We start from the raw sequence: 25,864 nt of genomic DNA, 5'->3' as shown, positions 1-25,864 counted from the left end.
TTATTTTCCAGGAAGATGAATACAGAGATGTTAATGGCCAAAAGGAATCTACATACAAATCTCAGAGATTAATGCAGCTGTAAGGCAGTTAGTTAGGTCCTGTTTCTGTTATCTTGCTGAGAAACAACCACTGTAGATCGGTAAATAAAAGTTAGCACTGTCCTCAGGAGTTATTTTTTAAAAATCCAAGCATAAACGAAGAGCTATGGGTGAGGGGACGGTCTGTCTGTGTGACTGAAGTGGCCAAAGTTTCTTCATCATTTTTGAAAATTGCCCTCCTTCAATGACTGTCCAGTGACTGCTTCAACTTCTCCTTAAAGAAACTAGTTGTGAGTGTATAGAGAGTGGAGTTCAAGGCACTGTGTATTGGCAGAACAAATACCACTATCCAGGAAGGGACAGTGTCTAGGAGAAAAGGAAAGATAATTCATATGCTCTGTTGTAGGAATGCTAAAGAAGCAAACATGTCTTTATGTAATTTTTACTTTATGGCCTTTATTTTACTTTATGTCACATCACTTTGTATCATTTTTTTGCAAAACATTACCATAGTATTATTTTTACAAGAAAGGGGTTTAAATTCAACATTGCTTATTGTGGTTTTCATTGAGTTCACCATGGGTTTTCATGAAAAGGGAGAAAAAAAGAGCTTTTCACCAGAGAGTGTCTTTGTCTCTATCTACTGGAATTTAATAAAAGCACTAAACATAAGCTGAAGTCCATCTCTCTTTAGCATAGTATTTAATATAAATCCAAATCCCATACCTATTTTTTACATGGCAGTTTTCATCAGTAGGTTTCAAAATGCCCTACAAAAGCTATCATTGTTATTATTTTACAGAGGGGAACCTGGAGTACAGAGGCATGAAGTGACTTGCTCAGAGGGCCGTGAGCTGAGCTGTGTATAGAGCCTCACCGTCACGAAGCCCATGCCAGCCCCAGTCGTACATCTTCTGAACACCCTCGTGATGGCCACGTTTTATTTTCAGCAATCGACATGTAATCACTTTGCTCCAAATGGAATTCAGCGCTCCCAATGAGGCTAAATAGGTTTTATGATAAAGCCACTGACAATTTACTACATTTCTTTAATGCCTTTCATATTACGGAGAATTATTTACCCAATTTTCTACAACCACGAGGTATCAATTTTCTAGAATTATAATGGGAAAGCAGGATGCCTTTATTACTGTGTTATCTGTTAGCGGCTGCAAGGTTAGCAGGGCTGCATACAGCCAGTGCGGTGAGGGAGAACCGTGACCTTGTACAGCTCCTCCGCGGGCTGGCAGGGGAGGGTGCAGGGACGGCCCGTGGCCTCCTCAGGACCCCCTGGAAATCATTGCCTGCACTTATAAATGTGGTGTCTGGGTTGCTTAAAGACCCTCCTGTTGCGTTTTTGTTTTCCCGATGATCAAACGGGTGGACTTACACGTATTACCGTGGGATTTTGCAGCTGTAGCAGAGGAGAACCTCTTCGCGGGGTAGCCTGTTCTGGTTCTCGCCTACATACACGGATTGAAGATTGTATGTATGTATTTTAAAGCTCAGTTTCTGAATGCAGAAGTCAAATGTTTTGGGCAATACTTACTCTTCACCAATGGTTAACTAGAATTCCTCTGGCAGAATTGGTTTGGTTTAAATTGAATCTTTAACAAAAGAAATCACACGCACACAGCATTACCTGGAATTTCCACCTGGAATAAGGACAGGATTTCAATGACAGACAGGAATCCAGCAGATGGCATCAGTGAATACTATGAAAAAAAACGATTGGCAACAGCAACATCCCTGCATGTGTGACTCCCTACCTCTGATGTCCGAAGGGCAGTTTTCTGAACGGACCAAAACATGCTGACCTACAAGAACACAATGATGTGGGAGAAACAAGATTCAAAACAAATAGCATTGAAATGGTCTTTCTTCTCTTCCCTTTCTCTCGACAACTTCTCTGTTTCATTCTCTTCTATTATTTTGTTATAATTTTTACATTAATGTATCTGTAGTACATAGATACCAATTTTATGTTAGAAACAGCTCCTCAATACTGTCTAGTGTCACGCAGCCTGCTCACATATCACGTGTTCCCATCTGTTACACAGCGAGATGTGAATAAGTTGTAAGAAGTTACTATAGAAACACAGTTAATGCACAGTACGGGTGGGCTCATGATTCCACAGAGATCTGGTCTCCTGACTAGAAATGCTGCAGTAAATCTGAAGCAGAAACCACCTGCAGGACTCTCACATAGTACAGAAAGAACGACATATTCCCCAGCAAAGTGACAAACTGCTCTGAGGCGTATGTTCATTTTAGACTGACTTCCTCGGGTCTGTATAAATATTCATTCCAAATTACTGATGGAAGAACATATGCAGAGCAAGCTGTGCAACTTGGATTTTAATCGCACTGCGCTGTGTTGCAGAGCAACGTTTTTAACAGTTCATCAGATGGCAACTCTGTGGACTGGAGTACTCCGATAAGTAGGTGAGAGCCATTGAAAGAGCCATTTATGTCAAGATCCCAGCATCTGTGTATTGGGTTTGCGTGGCCAGGTTTTGGTAGCGGGGGGGCTACAAGGGTGGCTTCTGTGAGAAGCTGCTAGAAGCTTCCCGTGTCCGACAGAGCCAATGCCAGCCGGCTCCAAGACGGACCCGCTGCTGGTCAAGGCTGGGTCCATCAGCAAGAGTGGTAGCGCCTCTGGGACAACATGTTTAAGAAGGGGGAAAAAATGTGCAATTGCAGCCGGAGAGAGGAGTGAGAATATGTGAGAGAAACAACCCCGCAGACCCCCAGGTCAGTGCAGAAGGAGGGGGAGGAGATGCTCCAGGCGCCGGAGCAGAGATTCCTCTGCAGCCCGTTGGGAAGACCACGGTGAGGCAGGCTGTCCCCCTGCAGCCCAGGGAGGTCCACAGTGGAGCAGATCTCCACCTGCAGCCCGGGGAGGACCCCACGCCGGAGCAGGTGGGTGCCCGAAGGAGGCTGTGACCCCGTGGGAAGCCCGTGCTGGAGCAGGCTCCTGGCAGGACCTGCAGATCTGTGGAGAGAGGAGCCCACGCTGGAGCAGTTCGTGAAGAACTGCAGCCCGTGGGAAGGACTCCCGTTGGAGAAGTTGGTGGAGGACCATCTCCCGTGGGAGGGACCCCACGGTGGAGCAGGGGACGAGTGAGGAGTCCTCCCCCTGAGGAGGAAGGAGCGGCAGAGACGACGTGTGATGAACTGACCCCAACCCCCATTCCCCGTCCCCCTGCACCACTGCGGGGAGGAGGTAGACAGAACTGGGAGTGGAGCTGAGCCGGGAAGGAGGGAGGGGTGGGGGGAAGGTGTTTTAAGATTTGGGTTTATTTCTCATTACCATAGTCTGATTTGATTGGTAATAAGTTAAATTAATTTTTTGCCCAAGTTGGGTCTGTTTTGCCCATGATGGTAATTGGTGAGTGATCTCTTCTTGTCCTTATCTTCACCCAGAAGCCTTTTTTTATATTTTCTCTCCCCTGTCCAGCTGAGGAGGGGAGTGATAGAGCGGCTTTGGCGGGCACCTGGTGTCCTGCCAGGGTCAATCCATCACAAGGTGGAAACAGGCTTTTGCTCAGAAGTATGGATTGAAACAAACTATCTTTTGACATGTAGCTTTCTCATCTTTTTGATTTCAAGAGATAAAACAAGGAATAACTGTTAAATGTATATGTACTGGCAAAATAAACTGGCAAATGCAGGTCAGGAGGAAGGTCATTTGGTAGCATTTTGAATAATTCTCAGTCTTTGCTGTGAATGAGTATTCTGAGGCTGAGCATGACCATCTCATACGTATTTCAGGCTGATGTTTATGGGGTTTATTCTGTTAATTTCCAGTTTATTTCATATATATGTTTAATCATTATTCGCTGCCAGTATAATGCACATAAAGCTATGCTTTTAAAGTCTCATCCCATATTATTTATATCATCACTGTTTTCTTCAATCCAGACTATACTGAGTAGTAGTTGAAGGTTTATGATTTTACTGATTTATAAAACTGAAAAGGTTTCAAGCCATTGAGTTGTACACACAGTATAGCTAAGTAATTGCATTACCTCATTATTCAAATTACTCTTTCCTTCTATGTCTTCTCCTCTTCTTTGTTACACTCACTTGTGTTTTGTTAAAATTAGATGCTAAACTCTTCTGACGGCACAGACAAAAAAAAGAAAAAAAAAAGTCCAGAAAGACAACCATATCTAGGGCTGCATCAAAAGAAGTGTGACCAGCAGGTCGAGGGAGGGGATTCTGCCCCTCTACTCCACTCTCCTGAGACCCCACCTGCAGTACTGCGTCCAGCTCTGGGTCCCCCACCATAAGAAGGACATGGACCTGCTGGAACGAGTCCAGAGGAGGGCCATGAAGATGATCAGGGGGCTGGAGCACCTCCCCTGTGAAGACAGGCTGAGAGAGTTGGGGTTGTTCAGCCTGGAGAAGAGAAGGCTCCAGAGAGACCTTACAGCAGCCTTCCAGTACCTAATGGGGGACTACAAGAAAGTCGGAGAGGGACTTTTTACAAAGGCATGTAGTGATAGGACAAGGGATAATGGCTTTAAGCTGCAAGAGGGTAGATTTAGATGATAAGTGAGGAAGAAGTTCTTCACTGTGAGGGTAGTGAGGCACTGAAACAGGTTGCCCAGAGAGGTTGTGGATGCCCCATCCCTGGCAGTGTTCAAGGCCAGGTTGGATGGGGCTTGGAGCAACCTGGTCTAGTTGAAGTTGTCCCCCACGGCAGGGGATCTTTAAGGTCCCTTCCAACCCAAACTATTCTATGATTCTACGATAAGTGTGCAGCTAGCACACAGCACATAAGGCTCTGGTCCTTTTGTGGGCCTTTGGGAAGGATTACAACATGAACACTAATAGTGTAGTGAGAATTGCATCTATCAGCGAATGTTCTGTAGACCAACTGTCAGTTTTTCTAGTAAAATAATATTAATCAGTAATTATAACATAGTAGAAATTAAACTTAGCAAGAAATATATCAAGGGAATACCTGTTGCCTCTAATTTCTTCTGTGCAATCAGAATTCAGTGGAGAACAAACTCCATTTTCCCTGTAATAATTTCCAAAAACTCTTCATCCTAGAATGGGATTATTGCTATGGCAAATCCAGCAATCTGTATGGATATAAAAATCACTACTGTCTGCTGCTTTCCAGGATGGGTATTACTGAAAGGACAGACAATCACTAAATACTTTTCCAAGGTCATATATGTCAACAACAGGACTGACACCTCTGTAGATAGTGTAGCGATGAACCCCATGATATGGCATGGTAAACTTTCCGTCCACAGCACAGCATATTTTTGATACTGTCCATGGTATTTAACATCAAAAACTCCAATGAAGAACCAAGGCAGCCACATAAGATAATCAGCACCTATTTAAGAAATAGATTTTACACTTTACTGGAAAATAGCAATGAAGTGCTTTATGTATAGTTTACTTACATGTTTAGCCAAACCCTGGCTGGCATTCAAAAATAATTTAACCCTGTGCTTGCGGCATCAGAATTCATGTGCTATGGGGCTACGAGCCCCCCAGTCTCAAATGGGAGAGTGGAAGCTGGTGTCAGGATATAAGAGTGGAAGTGTTGCCCAACGGGGCTCCTGTGAGCATGCAACGATCCAGCGTCAAGCTCCCTGTCTGTGGCCAGCACGGTGGCTTTTGCAGGCAGCAGAATATTGAATCACTGCAATATTTGGCGTACAGGCAGCCAGCCCTGGCGAGAGGCTGCAGCAGTGTCTGGGCACTGCTCCGGGTACAGATACTGCAGTGGTGGAGTTTCAGCCAGGAGCAAGCTGAAAGAATCTCAGGCAGAGTGTGCGAGACCTGGCAGGTCTATGGCACTATATAGTATATACAGGGCAGTATATAATAAATACACAGAAGATCTCTGTTATCTTGCCTGGGGTTCACCTCTTCTAATTTTACACATCCACAATATGTATCTATTAACAAGGTGAATTCATTTTCACTGACTTCAGCCATTTACAAAGCTGCAGATCTGAGCCAGCTGTGCCTTGACTGTCTTTACAGTCAATGAAGTCAACAGCTACTTTTGGGACAGGATTCATTAGGCCTACTTTGGATGTCTTTTTTAGAATTAGGTAAATTGCACAATTCATTGACTATAAAGAGAGTGCAAAGTGACTAGTTCATAGACATCTGCACTGTAAGCATCTGAAGTCATGCAAGATAAAATGTTCCCTGTGTGAAGTTAACATGCCGTCAGAAGAGTTTGTAGGCTTGGTTAACTTGAACAAAGAGAGGGGAAGTAATAATAGGTCTCATATGTTTTTAAAGGGTTAATCACCTGGAAACAGCATCAGACTATTGCGCCTTAAGCTTACAAGGCAGTAGGATTTGGCCTACTGCAATCATTTGGAAGTACTCACGTTTTGAAATATACAATTCAAAAATAACAGAAGCACTTATTAGTTCCTGTGCCAAAAAAGGAGAATGGAATGGAATGGAATGGAATGGAATGGAATGGAATAGAATTGAATAGAATAGAATAGAATAGAATAGAATAGAATAGAATAGAATAGAATAGAATAGAATATTTCAGCTGGAAGGGAGCTATGACAATCATCTAGTCCAACTGCCTGACCAGTTCAGATGATGATGAGTTGACACATCACAGAATAAATCCAGACAGCAATTAGTCCAACACTAGCTAGATTGTCCATAATCTTTAATGTAGAATGAATAGTAGTAAATAATAAAGTAAAATGTTTAAGTTTCATAGGTTCTTTCTACACATCTTGACTACCTAAAGTCAAGGAATTGAAGGACTTTGGTTATTTTTTGACACTCAATTTCATTTAGAATATCAGAAAATAGTGCAAAAATAGATAATGCGTAATATTTTTAAGTATTTTGAAACTAGTATGTGTCTAGAAAGCAAACTGAGATTATTGGAACATACATAATGTTATGTATTATATATAATATAATGTCATAATATAGCATACAATACTATCTTAATACATTAATTTTATTAATATACTAATCAAATCAATGCATTATGAATACCATTAATACATACTTACAAAATTTTGACAGACATGGTGTGCGTCTCATTTTCTGCTTTGATAAATGATCTCATTCTGATGACAAGATTTCCAAAACATGCAACACAAGCTATGACCCACACAAATACTCTCAGAACATTGTTAGCTAAGAGATCTTCAAATGATGATATCCCAACTGCTAATGATGTGCATATGTGCAGGTGGAGTGCATGGAAGCAATAAGTGAAACTTTTCGAAGTAGCTGAAAATAAAGAAATGAACACGTAAGGCTGCTGGTTAAACACAAGCCAATGTCACAGTAATGTACTAGTTATGCAATTAGGTGCAAGGAGCTGGAAGAGAAGAAATTTTAGCAAAATAATTCCTAGCGCATGTGAGGGGCACGATGTGAGAGGTATTAAATCAAGGGAGGATTTACTTAGGGGGTTGGTAGCAGCTCATATCCTTTTGGTCCCCAGTAACAATGCTGGTGGTAGTGGCCACAGTCAGCTGTGATTTCCTTCAGGTCGCTGTAATATGCAATTAAGACATTGCCCTTGTTCATGTACGACTTGAGAGGAATGGTCAGAGCTGGTGTATTTTTTGTTTTCACAAACCTTGTAAGGACTTTGCTTTGCTACTCTTAGTTTGTTGTCAGTGTGCAGGTGGATGTTCTTCACGCTAAGCTGCTTCAGAAGCAGATCCTTTACTGTCCTTGGCAGAAGGATTTTGCCTGCCTTAACAGATTGTGGAATGCCTGTGGAATGACTTAAATTTGGTAACGAACGTTATCACAGCTTAAACGTTTTAAGTCCTTGACCATTATTCAAATAAATAGTTCTCTGCTTCAGTGGCAGTGGTATCATAAAGAAGGCTTGTGGGACAGGACATAAAGGCTCTAATACAGTAAGGCCTGCAAGAGCAGGGTTGTTCGGAAATGTATCCTTACATGCCATTGACTTCGACAAGATTTAAAAATATGTTCTGGTATATAAAAAAAATAAGACCCGAAGGATAGATCTGCAAATAAAATTCTGATGTGACATAATTGTAGCTGCGAAATGTATGAACAATGATATATCAAATTTTGCATGTCGATGTGGTCCTATTGATTGTATCCACCATCTGCTGGTAAGTGGACAGTAGCTGATTTGAGTTTTATTTTTCAAGAAGTAATGAAGAGTAGAGGAAAGAGGATAATATGAGCTTTTTAGAAATAAAGTCAGAAAGAACATGCACAGTTGAAGAAGATGCTTACATTCATGGCATGGAATAAGCAAATATAAATATTTGGGAGCAATTCTAGACTGAAAGACCAAAATCAGAAGGAAAAAATAAGCCTGAAGATTTCTTATCAAAAATGACATTTTAATTATTTAGAGAGGCAAGAGGCATTTGAGTATATATCCTGGCTGGCATTAAGTGTGAAAGTGTGACACTCTTAAAGCCCTTCGCCTCAGCTCAGGGATTGTAGTTCAGAGGCAACTGGTGTTACTGGCATGTAGCTGTGACATACTGTGAAGGAGAAAGGTGTGCTTTATGACAGTGAATTAAGATGTCTATACAGTGTATGTTCTATCTTCTCTATGAACATATATGGCTTTTATTCATGTCCAAAATATAATCACTTTTCTGTTTCTTTACTCGCTTCCCAATTGTGGTGCACATGAATGAGGTATTCTACTTCTGGCTGCTAAGCTTAAGGCTACAGTAACTCCCAAGTAAGCAAACAGTTTTATTTATTCCACTTCAGCCACAAAAAGAAGTGTGAAGGACAGAAAAAGAAATGATGTGATATGATGTAGAAGTGAGGGAACAAAATAAGGAGCGTGTTTCCTTTCTCTGTTTAAAATAGCGAAACATTTCATCTATTTTTGCAGAAATTGGGCTACCAAACCACATAAAACATTCAGGTTATATCCACATTGGTAAAATGAAGAGGGCCAAGACACGGACGTAAGCAGCTATCCATACTGCTTCGTTGTTTTGTCCCTTGTGAGCTAGTTAGGCCACACAATTACATTTACTAGCATAAATGGAGCCTAGGGACTAAAGGCAGCTACTAGGACCAGTCATGATGTGCATGTGATGAGACAGATGGATGTTTAGGGTACAGGTAGGTTCCCTCCTCCCACCCCAAGAGTGACAGAGGAGCACAGAACTGAAGGAGAAGGGTATAGTCAAGGGCAGATGAGGAATACTTGCAGCAGATGTAGAATGCCCTACACGGGGCAAGAGAGGTGCTGAGCGTTGAAAAATGTTCATATGGAGTGCCATGGGGCAACCTGCTTTGCTCACATCATGTGCCAAGAAGAAAGCACAGGGCATAGAGGTATGAGGCAGGCAACTGGGGACACCCGTAAGGAGAAACGTTATACAAAATTTTGACTTCTGTTCTGCTGTAATACAAACAAGAACAAGACACCAATGGGTGTATGTGACTGTCCAAACAGATCTTGAGGAAATGCCAACAACAATTAAAATGAACCCTGGAAACAAAATAATGGAGAAATATAACCCTTCCCCTGTCCGTGACATGGCATGATTCAATGGGGCTTGCTGGCTGGGCAGGACATACACTCCATACATCAGGGAAATGCGATATCAAATATCAGTAAAAGGAAAAGATTTGGGTAATATTACATGCATGCAAGTAAAACCAGTACTGGCACTGAGAGCCTTAAAAGCATTCAACTTGATAAAAATCCTAATGGTGATAGAGCCATGAAAGGACACTTTGTGTACTGAATATATTCAGTAAGCATTTTCTGAAGTGTCTGAAAGCAGAGCTTCATTCTGCTGCATCCCAACAGACCTTCAGTCTACAAATTCAGTGTCAGGAGTGCATGTGCTGGAAGATTAGCAAACTCAATAGGGCCAGAAACAGTGAAAGAACTTCATTATTTTGCACATTTGGCTATAATGGAAAAAGAAAAGAAGCCACGGGAATAGGTTATTTGATTAGCTGTGATCCAAACAGGAGAAGAAACTCCTAGTGTAATCCAAGCCAACTGTAGCCACTTCACAGAGGCAAAAATGCTAAAAGAAACGTGCGGTATTGAGTGAGGCCATTGCAGTAGATGCTCAGTGCAGGTGCTGCCATACTTGGACTGCAGTGTATCATTTTTACCTTACCTGTTGGGCAATAGCATTTCAAGGGATTTGATACAATACCTGCACAGATGATATTTTAGAGAAAGGCGGGTGAAATATTGGCAGAGTGACAGGAACTGAAATCTTGTCAATGATGCTCCAGTAACATGAAAAACAAAACCCATTCTATTCATATGATGCGCTGGCATAACCTGAAACTGGTTCATAGCAATGGCAAGGCAGCGTACAAAAGATATGTTTTGATCATGTTTTAGAAAAGGGAATCATCACAACTGAACCAAAAAGAAAAATAACAAAACTACCAAGTCAGGAGTTCTGCTTAGATAAAAGGCACTTGGGTTGTTGTATCCCTTTGAAATACTTTGATGAAAGGAGAAAAATAGCTGATCCCAAGGATTCCAAATATGGTTTAGGAAGAACATATTAATCTGGTAAGATGGAAAGGAAAGCCTGAATTTGAAAGCCCTGATGGAAGAGGTGAGTAATGACTTCTGCATTTGTGAAGAGTACCAGAAGCAGAACTGCAGGGAACCTCTGACAGATGTGACAGTGTGTGTGTAGCAACTACCCAGGCCTTACGACCAGCACAAAGAGTGTTATCGCTGTGGCTGTATCAGGGTTGCCCAGAGAGGTTGTGGATGCCCCATCCCTGGAAACGTTCAAGGTCAGGCTGGTCGGGGCTCTGAGCAACCTGATCTAGTTGAAGATGTCCCTGCTCACTGCAGGGGGGGTGGACCAGATGACCTTTAAAGGTCCCTTGCAACTCAAAGCATTCTAGGATTCTAGGATTCTATGAATAAGAGTATGGGAGTGCTCATGTCCATTATAGGAAAAGGTTAAATCCCAAACTCCGGAGCTTTGGTCCTAGGGCAGACATGCCTTTGATACCTGATCTGGGATCAGGGATTCCTGTATTTCCAAATAACCTAGTAGATGTTCCTGCCTCAGCTCTTCCCAGCTGTATTGTCTGTTTCACTTCTAGGAAGACACAGTGGAGATTCTTTTTGACAAGGATTTCAAATTTTATTTCAGGATTTGGTTTGGCTCTTGTCCTGGCCCCAGCCAAGAAGCATTTTTTTCCCCCGAGATTTTAAACTTTAAAACCTCTTTTTCATATTATATACTGTCTATCCCATGAAATAAAACACCTGTCATCCTGTCAGCAAGGCTTCTGGAAAAATGAATGATTGCTGAAATCACTTTGTTCTGGTTAATTCTAGCCCAGTTAGATTTCGGGGGGGGGGGGGGGGGCAGCGGGGGGGTGTGTGACATTATGTCTGTCTTACATTCCTTGTCCTGTATTGCATGTTCTCAGTTGGAAACATAGATCAGACAACCATTTTGACAAGCAGGTGGTACTATTACATTGGCAGTACCATATCTATCACGGCTCTCAGATTAAAATAGTACACTTTCCCTCGCTGGTCAAGGTTTATATAGCAGCAGAGCACGTCTCCATCCATAGTTCAAAACAATGTCCTGTCTTACGATTACTGACTTGTTCCTGTGGTGGCTTATGGACTAGAATACTGATACTTGCTGCATTTAGTTCTGTGAATAATAATGAAACAAAGAGCTGTAATGGAACTTCAAAAAGAATCTAAAAGGAAGTTCTTCTGGCACAGCTGCTGTATGATTGATGCAGTTATCCATCAAAAACCACCTGAGGTGCCCTGGAGACACCCGTTTTAGATGCCCATGTAGAGCTGTCTGGTAAGACACGAGACCTGCAGCCTTAGGGATTAGCAGGTGACGGCCAGGTGGGATAGATACCGAAGGGCATCTCCAACGGCACCAGACTCCTGTACATGGGCAGCTGAATAAGCCAGTGGTGAACACAGTCACTGGGATCTGGAGAAAGGCTTATCTCAACCTAGGCTAGCTTTTGGTTTGCTGAATGGCTCACCAAACTAATACTCCATCTAGTATTATTTGGCGTGTCCTGTGGTATCCAAGACATCCTTGTGAGCAGGCAGATGTGACACAGGACCCGTGAGAGACCGAAGGATTTCTGGAGTGGAGATGCTGCAGGGATGTCAAGCAGCGTTAGACATCTGACCTGTGGGCAACTGATCCGATGGCCTAAATTTTGCCCTTGCTGTAATGACTTAAGACACATTGATCACCTGATTACCCTTGGACACTTAGGGGGGTCTACAAAAAGGAACTGAATATTACCCTGTCTGTTGACTTCCTCACAGCATTTTTCATTGTGTAGCACAGGAGAAAAATATCAATGAGTTGCAGGAAAGCTGTTCAGATTAATCAGATCAATTCAGGATGTTTTCCTTTTGCTTAACAAAAAATAGCGTGAATTTAAAAATAACATTTACTTCTTCTTTTGGACAGCTTTTAAAGAAAAAGCCACGTGGCATAGAGTGACAATTTTAAAAAAGATGTTGTAGTCTTGCTTTTTGACCTTGAATCCAATGAAATTATAAGATGTACTTTTAGATGAGGGTGAATCTTTGCAAATTAAAGAAGAAATAAGAAAACTTCTGGATTCAAGCTTTGTGTGAAATACTTAATTAAAAAAAAAAAGTGGCTGAATCCTCAGCCCTGTGAAGTAAGTATTTTATAAACCACCCCAAAGAAGAGTTTATAGAAATTCTAAAATACTTGTTACCATTTATTCATGTCCTTATCTGCCCAGGTGCCCTAGCTGTACTTGTTGTGTAATTTGTTCTTAAGGTATGTGTTTTGATTGCTCCTAGGCTTATCATTTGTGAATAGCAGTAAAACTGAGCAAACTGCATGGCTGTAATATGCGTATTTTGGCCTGCTACCTTAGGGTGTTGAAGGAATAGAAATTAGAAGTACATTCAGCATCTTACAGAATGGCAATCAATATTTAACACGCCTTTTGTAATTGATTAATATTTCTCCTGGAAAGAAAGGATATTATTTAGTGTGCTATGTTAGTAAAATGTTTCATGTTTTACTTACAATGACTGAAGCTGCTGAAGACTTTCCATGTGATCCTCAGAGAGGTGAGAAAGTGCATTGAAAGACAGGTTCCTAAAAGAAAGAAAAACGGTTTCTTATTTTATTTCAGGAAAAAGACAAGCTAAATTAGTACATTTTTAAATTCAGTTGGGAATTCTTAGTTATAACTTACAGCTTTTGTAAATACTTCATATCTTTAAAAAGATAACGTGGTAATTCTGTAATCATGTTACTGGACAGATCCCTTCGAGAAATACAGAGAACAAAAGCAATTGGATTAATCCTTAGTATTGCACCCACCCCTTTCACTACACAAACTTTAAGAACTCTAAGACTCAGATTTTCTCCTTTTTATAGGTGAGGAGGCATACTATCTTACTTAATATTTTAATAGCAGCAAAATTAGCTTTTATCATTACTTCAGTTCATCCAATACTCCCTTGCTCTGATTTTATCCATAAGTCACTTTGAAGCCAGTCGGTACAGGCACTGATGTTTGGTGATTGCTAAACATGGATCGTTTTAGCTGTGATTCATCATAACTAATTCAGCTGAGGTATCTAATTTGGGAACCTGGTTGCCGGAGGGTCTCTCCATAATTTATGAACTTAATAATTGCTGAGAGGTGAGATGAATCAAAGCCTAATTACATAGATGTGAAGCTTTCACATTTCATATAGGTAGAACATGAAAAAACAAAGAAAAGAAAGTTAAAAAAAATCCCACACTAAATTCAACACTGAAGATCAGTATTAGTGAATGAGTTTTCACCATGCCAGCGAATCAGCGTCTTTAACAAATAACCTCAGTCACTACTCTCCTTCCACAGCCAGTAGCAGCCTCTTTCAATCACTCATGTCACTCCCGTCACTGACAGCTCCCCTTCTCCTTCAAGCTTTCTCTTCTCTTTTCTGCTTCTACACCTTCTGCGGCTGTTTTGTGTTTCTGCCTAAACATGTCATGCCGGATCGTGAGGCAACCAAAACCCAGATGCAGTGTGACTGTATGCAGATGAGCCTAATGCATACACGCTTATCCCCAGGGGAAGTGGCAGTCTCAGATCTTAAAGTAGGTGCCTAAGTTCCCCAGACAGCTACTGGGAGAGGCTGGGTCTCCTCTAAAGCACAGAGATGCTGCCCTAGCTATCTTCGTATAGACTGTACAGGGACTATAGGTACCCTCTGTGTGCGAGCCGAAGCAACTGAAAAATGTAATATTGGCTGCAGAGGAGCCGGGTGAAGCTGGGCACTGGTATGCCCAGAAAGGAGGGAGCCTGACGGTCGCTGGGACTTGTTTTTCAGCCCGTACAACTATGTCTGTTGTAAAACCCAGAAAGTCTTGGAATAAGTTTCCCCCCATCCCTGTGACGCTGCCCTAAGCACTACCCGCAGCTCCCTCTTGCCGGGGTTCCTTTCTGTCCTTCTGCCTTTGGTTCTGCGTGGCCTCCTGCTTCACCTTTGGCAGAAAAAGTGCGGTACGCTCACAGATTACAGGCATGTAATAGCTCGCGCTTTGTAATTTAAAAATAGATTTTAGAAAGCTCACAATTCCCCCAAATCTTTTAATGAGGAAAAGGCGCTTGCAGGCAGCAAGTGTATTGATTTCCATGAAGAGGCATGTAAAGCAAAATATATATTAGAATAAGTACTTAATGATTCAATTTAGTACGGAGTGCTAATTTAATGTTTCAGTATGACTACTTGGCTTTTTATTTTTCTAGTTGTGTTAGAAGTTACACAGGACCCTGGTTAATTTTTCCAAGCCGTAACGAGGTGTGTTGTTGTAGTCAGTGCAAAAGAAACCTACGCAAGACTAAGTAGTTAGTTAAGTAAAACTTTCCTTAGTTTTAATTAAAACCAAGCAAATTACAAAGTAAAAGAGAAATATGGAATTTTGTTTGATTAAAGGCTCTGGCATTTGCTATCCAGACAGAAATTTTATATGTGCAAATTTAGCTTTTTTTGCTTTTGCTCTTGCTGCAATTGATAGAGTCCCACTGCGGGGAATTCCTGTTCCTCACTGGTAAGACACCACATCTATAACACCAAGGAGCATTTTATATTTCTTAACCTGTAGAATTTTTATTCATGAACATGATCCTCCTTCAGATTCTGCTTTTCTTGTCCTGTGTGTTGTAGGAGATACAGCTGAATACAAAAAAATCAGAAATGTGAGTTATTACTTTATACCAATATACTCAATTTTAACAGCAACAAAACATTTTGCTCAGGTTTCCTGCAAAGGGGAAACCCAGTCTGAAGGAGGAATGGATTCAACAAGAAAAAATATCTTCAGGTTGAGATACAGGCATACTAAAGTATTTCTGCTTCGTGATCAGATTGCAAGTCCCAGGAGTTAGTGGAGTTTAAAAAGCACCCTGGTGCTCATGATCTGATCACAAGGTGGAAATAATACAGCATGCCTGTTTCTTATTCTGTTTGTTGAAACAAGTGATCGTGACAATTGCCAAAATGTGCCATGTGACTGTGCATACAATAATTCACTTAATTGTAAAGAATACCTCCTTGACAATAGCACAACTGTCCCAATGAGGCTTAATACATTGAGACAAATCCTGTGTTGAGAACTAAGAGTCACGCATAGTCAAAAGGGTTTTGTTGCCTTATTTTCATACTTCTTTTACTTACAATACTGTGAGCGCATCGCATTGCAGGAAGATGGTGTTAGTTAAGGCCTTAATATGACTGCCTTCAAAATCCCTGAATAACAATAAGGAAAGTGTTTTTATTCATGTGTTGTGTAATAGTTTTGCAGGAGGTAGTTTAAGCTCTGGGCTAGTCATCTTTTTTTTGATCTTCCTTTATTTATTTCTTACAAAATTATCGCAAATTTATTACCTAGTTTTGAATATGAATGTAAATATGAAATAAAGCAAATTATACTCTTGTCTTTGTTGTAATTTTGTCTCCATTTACGGCCCAGGTCACTGGCCATTTCAGCAATAATAGGCTAATACATTAGCATTTCTTATGTGTAATGTGCATACCAGAATAAATAGAGACCACTAGGTGGAGATTTTACATTTAATTGCAATGGGTATCTATATATTCTAAGTTATACTTAGGACAAACATGCATTCACAGTAACCAATTTCATTTTCACTGGGAAACTAAAGTGAAAGACAGAATTTTGCTCAACTCATGAGAGTCATGAGAACAAGAAGCAGCTCTAAATATTTATGTTGGCAGAGGACCGTGGTATTTTTTAGACAGTCATTTGAAACACTGCGAGGTTCAACTTTGGCAAGGTTACACTTTTTTTAGAATGTTACACCTTTAAAAGTGGCTTGGTCTAACAGAATAAATGATGAATTTTTATCTTCACAGAAAAAAATGTATTCATTTATCAAATGAAACTTTGCATAATTTACTTACGTACAGTTAATAAGAAGCATTTGAGTACAGATCTTCTTGGGAAGAGTCTCAAGTGAATTGTTTATCATCGATCTTCATAAATTAAAACATGGTTAGAAAACAAGATGTTTTATCATACTTCATAACACAATATGCAAGTGTAAGAAAGATATGCAAATGTAAACTTTTGAGAGAAGAATTCAAGAGTAGATTTAGTTACATTGCTTTGAAATTTAAAGTAAATTTAGATTTTACAGGAACTACACAAGAAAAAAGATTTTTTTAAGTTACCAGTAGCAAAATATAGCACAAAGAGTTACTTTTGATACTAGCTTCTTAATGTATTTTATTTATACACAATGGATTCATTGAATGACCAAGAAATATGCTGACTTGAACGACTCTGAAAAAAATGTGTTTATTAAATAATTTACATCCTCAGTATGGTTACTGTAGGTTTTCCACATGTGCTATGACCTTCCTAAACTCTTTCCCATGGGAGCTGGTAAGGGTGGAAACATATTTCGGCCCTTGCTCCATCCATTGCTTCAGTGCTTACTCTGGGGAGCCTGGTCCAAAGGCTACTGGTGCCAGCTCTGATGCCAGCAGCTGCCTGCCATCAGCTTGGCTGAAACAGCTGAGTCCATGAATCATTAAAGACACAAAATTCTTCATCCTCTTTGCCCTGAGCCAAGGGACTAGCAGCAAAAACTTAATTTTCTGCTAGCAAACCCAAATAATTTATTTCCCTGGATACTATTAAAACCAGCTGCTAGCTTCTCTAAGAAACCAAGATTATACTTTTCAGGTGCTGGTTTGCTTGATGAGAGTGATGGAAAATGCTTATAGGACTTCACATCTCCCTCCCGCATACTGTAAGCTCTGCCTTATATGGAATTTTATGTTATAGGCATCACAGTGATATCTGTATGGGAAATTGTCCAAGTGCCTAAATACTGTTTCAGTTTTCTAAAAGGAGATGCTAGGTGTCTGCTGGTTGTATCCAAGGTTTTCCAGTTTAGATCATGAGGTCCCAGTAGGCATTCTGAGACAAGAGATATGATTCTAAACAGTTTTACAACTTCAGGAATGTGTTTTAGTTTTAACAGAAACATAGTAAAGATAGTCCTAGCATGGAAGATACCTATGAGAAATCCAAATCCAAATTTGGATCCCAATGTGGTAAGCATGGGGAGTTGACAAGCATGATTCCTTCATGAAGAAGATGTTTGAAAGTCTTAAAGAAAGAAAAGAACTTGGAGGAAACCCAAAAAGATAGAAAGGAAAGCTACTTGGATATTGAACAATACCAATATGAAAACGTGCAAGAGCAATACTTACCAAAACCCCAGACTTTAGCCCAGTAAATAACTGCTGTGAAATTTACACCATTGGGTTATAATCTAGAATTCTGGAAAGAAATAATAGTTTACTACATCACCAATCTTTGTAAAGAAACAATGAAAAAATGGATGAGATAAGCAAATCATGAGGGAGCTTTTCCTCTGCAAATCCGAAATAACTAGACCTAGACATTATCTCCAGAAATTGGAACATAACCTGTGTGAAAAGGAGTTGCAAGCTTCAGCAGTCATTCCAATTTTTTTTGTGCAGAATGTCATTGGCAGACATAGCTTTACTGCCTTGTTCCTTTCTTTTTAGATCAATGCCATAAACACGCGCGCTGCCAGAGATGAATGGTGCTTTTACAGACAGGGAGAAAATGGGCACTCACAGCCACTTCAATTTGTGTAGATCTCTGAGTACTCCAGCTTTCAAACTAGTGATACATTTATGACTGAGATACCTGTTGACAAAAACATATAACACAGAAACTAAAATAATACTACCTAAAAACTGATAGGCTACTTTTAAAGAGACGAAACAGAAACCTTTCAGTCAATTGATGAGAACAACCAGAAAGATAAAGAACTGTGACAAGAAATATTTGATTTTAAAATGCCAAGTGAAAGTGTTTTAAGGTTTCTATCTCATAAAAGGCTGACTTACTGCAAGGGCAGTAGCAATTGATTTAATCTTTTTAATATTTTATAGTTGGAATGATGCTGGGGAAAGCAATAAAAATGTGCTTTTGTGAACAGTTTTGCACTGCACTAGGGTGGATATGTTTTGCTATGATGCAATGGACAACTTTTGCCTAGGTCTTATACGTATGCTTTTTAGACCAAGACAGACTTAGTAAAAATGCTTTGCATTTATGTGCACTAATCTATCAAAATGTCAATACCTGTAGCTTGTTATTCAAAACTTGATAAGGAACCGGAAAGATTAGCCTGATTTTCAAAGGCACTGAGCTTGTATCAGCTGTTGGAAGTGATAGGGGTACCTGGGTGCCTAATAATGCTGTAAATACTGGCATTTGAAAAATTTGGCCAATATGGTTTGCGAACATCAACTAATGAGGCAGTGTCAGGTACACATAGTAAATGAAGTTTCTAATGGGTGGATAATGATACAAAAAGAAGTTCAGCGATTTGTCTTCGCCTCAGTGGGCATTCAGAGTCACAGCAGGAGTTAAAATTCGTGAAGTGCTCACATCTTTCTCGAGCTACTGGAAAATGCGGAATAGTGGTTGGATGAGACTTTGAAGGGTTGAAGTTCAGATGCCATCTCCTGTATTGTGGAAGGCTGGTTGCTCTGTGATACCCAAGAGACAATCAGTTATTTTAAAAGGGAAAATAAGGCAATAATGTACTCACAATTTCTGAAGTTTGCAAAGTCCAAAGAATGCTTTCCTTGATATTGTCTGAATGCAATCGTGTTGTAGAAATCCAGTACCGGTAAGCTAAGAAAGCCAGGATAATCATGATTCATTAACTTCTTAGAAATGCAAATGTTTTATAATCCCGTATTTATCCCCTTCTGCCATTTTAAGCACACTACTAAATTAATGCCTGGTGTAACACCACTGAAGTCAGATTCAATATTTTCCACCAGAACAGAACCTTCTAATGAATTCTTTGAGACTATTCGGTATGTGTCTGTCTCCAGGGTGTGTCATGTCCCATTTCTTGATTATGCTTTTGGAATAGAAGATCATAGGGTATAAAAAATAAGAAACAAAATAGAAAGCACTGGAGGCTGGGGAGAAAAGCCAATCCTGTTCGAGGCTACAGGCTATTATTTTGAATTTTATTAAATGTGAACTATCACTAGCCATCCTTCTTGGCACACTTACACTAACATATATTGCACCTGCTGATGTGACTCAGCTGAAAATTAGTAGCATATATATTTTGTTTGTATAAAATTGGTTCTAGCACTCTGCCCTCTCTTCAAATGATACAGTCCTTTCACATGACTGTTGTTACTGCAGGCTGCTAACCGCTTTTGGATGGAAGGCAGTTTGAGCTGCCATTAGGAACTGTCGAATAAAAGGCATACACCATCCAGTCAGAAGCAAGAGCTAAACTCAAATACTGTGTACTTAGGGGTTTTATGAGGATTTATCTTAAGTCTGGTATATGAATTCTTACCCTTGGAGCTGTCTCTATTTTCTTATGTAGACTTCATACATGCTAGCTTTGTCTGTATGCCTTAATCCTATAAGAATTTATCTGAGGTATAGGGCTGATCGATTGATTTTTTCGGTTATTAAAAACAGTCATATTTTAAAAGGACACAAGTCATTCTACCTGACAATGTAATATATATGAACACCTTCCTTCTTCATAACTCAATGAAGGTCAGACTAGCTCCTACAGGAACTTGGAGGAAACTGTGCTGAAAGCTCTCCAAGTCAAATTCCAATCAGAAGGCCATCCTACTATGTAAAGAACATGGAAGACACCACCCAGCTTGAAAAAAAAAAGTACTAGTGGTCTGTGAGAGGACTGACTACACAGGAGAGCTTGCCATGTGTACAGCTACTTGCATAATTTTGCAGTTGGTTTCCATGGTAGCTTAGCATCAAAAAAGAAAGAAAAAAAAGAGAAAAAGTTAAAAAGATGCTTTATTTAACCTTTTAAACAGTAAGGTGCAGTTTCATGACAAAATGGTGGCATTTCTTATTAGACAGACTTATTTTCTGCTTACTTCTTTTTCTGTGGCAGGGAGCAAGACTAGAGCTCTGTGTATTGCATACAAAACTGCGGCATCTGCGCAGATCTGGCTACACTGGAAGACCAACATGATCAAAGCATGAAGTTCAAAGGCAAATGCTGTGCTATACTGTTAAAAAAGTGATCACGCAGGTGACTGTATGTTGATTTTGTTCATTCTATATACTCCAGGACTCATGTAATAATTTAATGACTGTCAAGCTACTCACACTTTCTTCACCTTTGTACACTTGCTGAAAACTTCACCTGGAAGAGAATGAGTCTGTTTGTGTGTGAGTGACCTAAAAGTGATTGGTAACTGATATTTAAATTATGTCTTAACTGGTCAGTGTTGCAACTCTCAAAAATCAGACGTTACATCTGGGTGCAGCTGTCATAGGGTCAGAGCTCGGAAAGGACTTTGGGCACATCCCATTATGTTACATCGGGTGCAGTACGTTGGGTGCATTACCTTGCCTGGGAAGCCTGGGTAATCTCAGCTTCTTTGTCATCTGCCCTGATTGTTTAAATCCCAAACTGAAGTTTGAGTGCCCTCCCGGAATTAGCTGGGAGAAGACAGGCCTCCCTTTGGTCCGTTTGGAAAGTAAATGTACTCGACTGCTTGAACAAGCTAGCTGAAGGCCAGCAAACTTCATTGCCGAGTTTTAAGACTGGCTTCTTTTAAATATTTTCCTTAGCTGATCCAGACAGATCTTTGAGAATTTCTCACATTAACAAGTATTCAGCCATATATAAATTTTGACAACCTGTAGGACTGGAGCTGACAAAATGAAATAGGGAGCTGTCAGTCATCATTAAGAACCCATAATCCTGAAATTCCTGCTTTGGTAACTTCAGCAATATTTGGTGGGTGCTCATTAACCCAAAGCTGGCTGCACAAGCAGTGATCTTTAGTGAGTGGCCTGGGGCTGACAGGCTTTAAGCAACAGGAATGATGAACCCAAATAGCATTCAACTCACCTCATTGTAAACATCTACAGTGCAAAATGCACATCTCAGCTAACACCCCAAGCTCTCTCTAGAGGAGAGAAGTAAACATGTTCTGTGTGCAGTTCATATGACCTGTATTAGATGTCTGGTTTACAGTGTTGACACATATTTTGTCAGATGAATTCCACACTGAAGTGGGCCTTGCAGCAAAATGCTCACAGCGTTCACTACATACCAGTAAATCATGTAGTAAATATCTATAGTGGGTCTTTTCTGCAGTCTCTGAATGCAGAGTGCCCATATGTGGTAGTATAGCACTATGCAAAGTGTGTTTAGGCATCTCTTTGTTTGTAAAACAGCTTTATGCTGGAAAGCAAAGGGAACTGTACTTACAGGAGGGTTATGTTACTTGAAACAAGTGGAACAGACTTTAAATTAACAGCAGCACATTCTAGTTCTGTTTCAATGCAGCTGCAAACTTCTGGGTATTGGTGGAGACATGGGAAAAGGAATTCTTGAGTGAATGTGGAGTGTCATTCTGAGACCTCTTTTTAGAAAGGGATTGGACATCTAGATGCAACACCCCCAAATTACCTTAGTAAGGTTCACTTATCAGGAAGGCTATATAACAGGGATGCTGCACTTCCTAGGACTGCAGTGCTTTACATGTAATGAAAGTAAATGTAAAAGTCAAACATAAATCAAGTTTAATATCCTACTGTCCATAAGCTACAACAAGCATAACTGAAATACAACATGTACTTGATGTATGCATATATTTATCTATACATACAAATGAGAACATCTGAGAAACTGCTGATGGAACAGTTTCCACCAGAGAATGCAGATTTGTTTAAGCCACTACACTTCACTGAGAAATTGGATGCTTTGATTTTAGTGCAGACCAGAAGGAACACAGCATCTAAACTTGCCTCTTGCTTGCCAAGACACTGTCCTTGCTTTCTGGGACTTAAGGGAAGGGCTTTTTGGGTATCCCAACTTGGCAGTCCATCTGAAGAGCTGTCCCAGAGCTGTAATACCTTGACTGAGCTGAGCCTTTTGGGTTTATGACTCTTCATCAGTAGGCAGGAAGAAATATTTTAGAAGGGATCAACATAAAACATTTCAAGATTTTAATTTTTTTTTTTAATGTTTCATAGAGAAGCCTTTCTTTTTCCTTTTGTTCCTGAGTGGGATGAAAACAAATATTGACTTTCCAAAAGTTTCTAGAAATGTAATTACCATTTTCCTGCAACTTTATAAAGCTGCAACCTGGCACTAATAAGTAAGTTCCACATTGCATTGCTCTGCTCTGGTATGCATGCAAAAAGCTCTAGGAAAGTAAAGCAGTTCCCTGAGCACATCTAAAATTCCAGATATCTCTATAATTATAGTAAATATATGTATGCCCTGAAAAGACTTAGAAGTGTAACATAGTTTAAGGATATTAATAAGGGCATTAGGATTAAGTTAGAATTCTTCTGATAAAGGCAGATAATTAGGCTTTCCATGAACCATATCAAAGATACTTGCCCATCCACTATTATCTCCTATAAGAGGTGTTAACCTTTGTCAGCTGTACTTTAAATTGTCTATCATCGTTTAATGAAAACCAGAACATTAATGCCTATTTGTCTGTGGGGTACATGTGTTTTCTTATATGGGATGGAACCAACAGTAAGTCTTCAAATGGATTGTTTTTATTGTCTTTTCTGCTGATTATGAGTAGCAACTAAAAGCCCAAATTAAGAAATCTCATGTAAATTGAATATCAGAAGTGTACCAGACTATAAGCATGGCAAAGAGAGAGAGAGAAATAGAGAGACAAATCTAATGTTGATGCAAAATACTGTTAGAAGATGTGTTTGTAAAAAGAACTGAATGCTAAAGTAGAATGATTCATGTAGTGGAGGAACTCACACTGCAGTACATGGTATAGCATGGAGAGTTACAAATTATTTATAGTGAAAATCTACACATGATAATGGAATTGTTCTAGGACACGACTGAAAGTCAGAAAGTGACTTAGTAAAAACCAGAAAGTTTACACTAGTTTCAGTAAATGAATATGTTTTGTGATCTCAACTTTCAGGCAAAACCATGGAAAATGATGAGAACAGATCATTACTGTACCAGCTAAATGTATAGGCAATTGTACAAGTTATACAAGATTTGAGAGAAAATCAGTTAAAATTTATGAAGCTTAGACTTTTTTTTTCTTTTTAATAGATTGGCAGAAGGTGGGAATGTCTATTACATGTGGAGAATATCAGTCTTTGGGGCAATCAGTGTTAGTACACCAGAGTGCAGTTTGGCGCTAGTAACAGCACTGGTCCGTAGGTGAACGGAGAGGTGCAATGTGGAAAGTCATAAACACAAATGACCACATCCAGAGGTGGTAGCTGAGGGGTGATGGTAATGAAAAAGGAAAGAGGCACAGGAGGATGATTTGAAATACCTAGAAAGAAGAAAAGGAAGTGAAAGAGATGTAAGAACTTCACCAGGAGGCAGGTGGGGAGGGAGGATACAAAGCAGCAGATGACAGTGGATTTGACACATTATCTTCCAACCCAACATGCTTCAGAGTCACAGAAGTCAAATGTGGTGTAAAGGGAATCATGCTCCAAAATAGGGATCATTTACTAGCCAAAAAAGGAGATTGGTCTCATTGATCTGACTTCTTCATTGTTCTTTTGGATCGAGAGTGGGCATGAGGATCAGTAAGACAGAGAGGAATGGTAGTGTGATCACCACCAAGTGCGTATGTGCTTATGCACATATACCAACATATGTATATATCTAAGACTCTTACAACACTTGAAAACATCATAGAATAAGAATTCTTCGCTTCTACTGGTAGAAAGCCTTACTGAGCATAAGTACTCCTACTTATGTGCAGGAGTTTGTGCACCCACTTTGAAGGATTCCCCAGACAGATATACAGTAATTACCCACTCTCCGCAGCAGAGGATAATATAAGAGGGATTCTACAGGAATCTCACCATTGGAGTCTGTAATTCCCAATTCATTGATGTAATTCCCTCATTCATTGAAGAAAAGAAAATAATCAATTACATTGAAAACCCCAGACTTGTCAGGCTTGTGGATCATCTGCCGACTATTAGTGATTCAGTGTGTATTACCTGGAGGAGCACACCCCACAACCAAATTTTGTTTCTGTATACTTACAGATGTTGCAGTACTCAGCACAGTTCTCTTCATCCACACCATTCTCATAGTCATTTATGCTATCACAATGAAATGCCCATGGGAGGGACATCGTATGATTTCTGCATGGAAAATAACCCTTTTGGCAGACACCACCAACTGAAATGTCTTCTATCAGCCAGGATTCTGAGAAAATATAGGAAGACATTTCCTCTATAGTAGAGTAAGTTTCGAATTAGAAAGGCCTGATAAAACTACAACCACAAAATGCGACAGAATATTTTCATTTTTCATTTTAAAGTGCATTGTATGTCATTTTAATTCTGCCTGTTTTATTAGTGTCAGCTACAAATGGCTTACCACCACTGAAACTTAGAAGAGACAGCTTAAAGGTTCTGTTTGTTTTTCTTCTCTCTCCTATCATCTGCAGAACACATTGCTGGCCAGAAAGAAACTTATTAACGTACCTTTCCTGGTAGACTGTTTCCTCAAAGGTGTGAGCATGAAGTAGCAGAACCCTGCAGCGTGGCCAGGGATGGACAGAGAAGTGGTACTTGGGTGCTCGTGGCTGGGGGAAATGTAAGTCTCCTGTGAAGAGAGGACTTCCAGCTGGAGCATGGAGAAAGCCACTTCTGATGCCAAAGGCGGCTGGGCCATGGGGAAATGTCCACTTACACATCAGAGAGGTACAAGTACTAAGAACACTTACTACACACAATTACAGTAAAATCTTTGAGCAATTGGCAAGTCAAATCTTGTTATGAATCTGCAAAGTTGATCTCAGATTTATGGCTTTTCTCCTGGGATTTTTTTTGCATTAATGCAATTACATTTATAGTCTTATAAATCATTCATTTAGACAAGATGTTCAAAGCAAGAGAATAGTTGTTATTTCCTCTATTGGCGCACATTGCAAATGACTGGTTTTCTGCAGAACATTTGCAGGAAATCTGCTCTATTATTTCATTACAGGTATGGAGCATATGTCCATTTGCAAAAACACTTTTTTGCTTTCACAAAGTTTACAGGAGCTTTTATGGCCAAGAAAAACTAATGGAAGAATGCTAAAACTGCAAAGAAGAAAACCAAAAAAACCATGAAAGTTCTTTGTATCATACAGAGCTGATTCCGTTTTCACTCATTAGCAATGTCTTTGAAAAGTGAAGTTCAAATCTGACAAAGCAAATTTGGTTATAATCTTAGTTGAACAGGTATA

General features: G+C 39.9%; 1 protein-coding gene across 1 annotated transcript; it reads right to left on the bottom strand.

The window, feature by feature from the left end:
* Window positions 1-163: 163 nt before the first annotated feature.
* RXFP2 (relaxin family peptide receptor 2) lies at window positions 164-25,441 on the bottom strand. The gene is given in 19 exon segments (XM_052812411.1): window positions 164-405; window positions 1,682-1,722; window positions 1,724-1,769; window positions 1,772-1,874; window positions 4,966-5,090; window positions 5,093-5,398; window positions 7,066-7,283; window positions 13,095-13,166; window positions 13,267-13,338; window positions 15,743-15,814; window positions 16,490-16,561; window positions 16,724-16,728; window positions 17,810-17,879; window positions 18,204-18,275; window positions 19,189-19,274; window positions 20,762-20,831; window positions 21,874-21,978; window positions 22,952-23,030; window positions 24,646-25,441. Coding segments are annotated over 19 exon segments (2,067 nt in total). The 5' UTR covers window positions 24,857-25,441.
* Window positions 25,442-25,864: the final 423 nt, after the last annotated feature.

Source organism: Harpia harpyja, chromosome 17 (genome assembly GCF_026419915.1).
Source record: "Harpia harpyja isolate bHarHar1 chromosome 17, bHarHar1 primary haplotype, whole genome shotgun sequence".
Classification (NCBI taxonomy): Eukaryota; Metazoa; Chordata; class Aves; order Accipitriformes; family Accipitridae; genus Harpia; species Harpia harpyja.
Note: the sequence above shows the minus strand (reverse complement) of the source record. Positions and strands in the feature narration are given on the sequence as shown.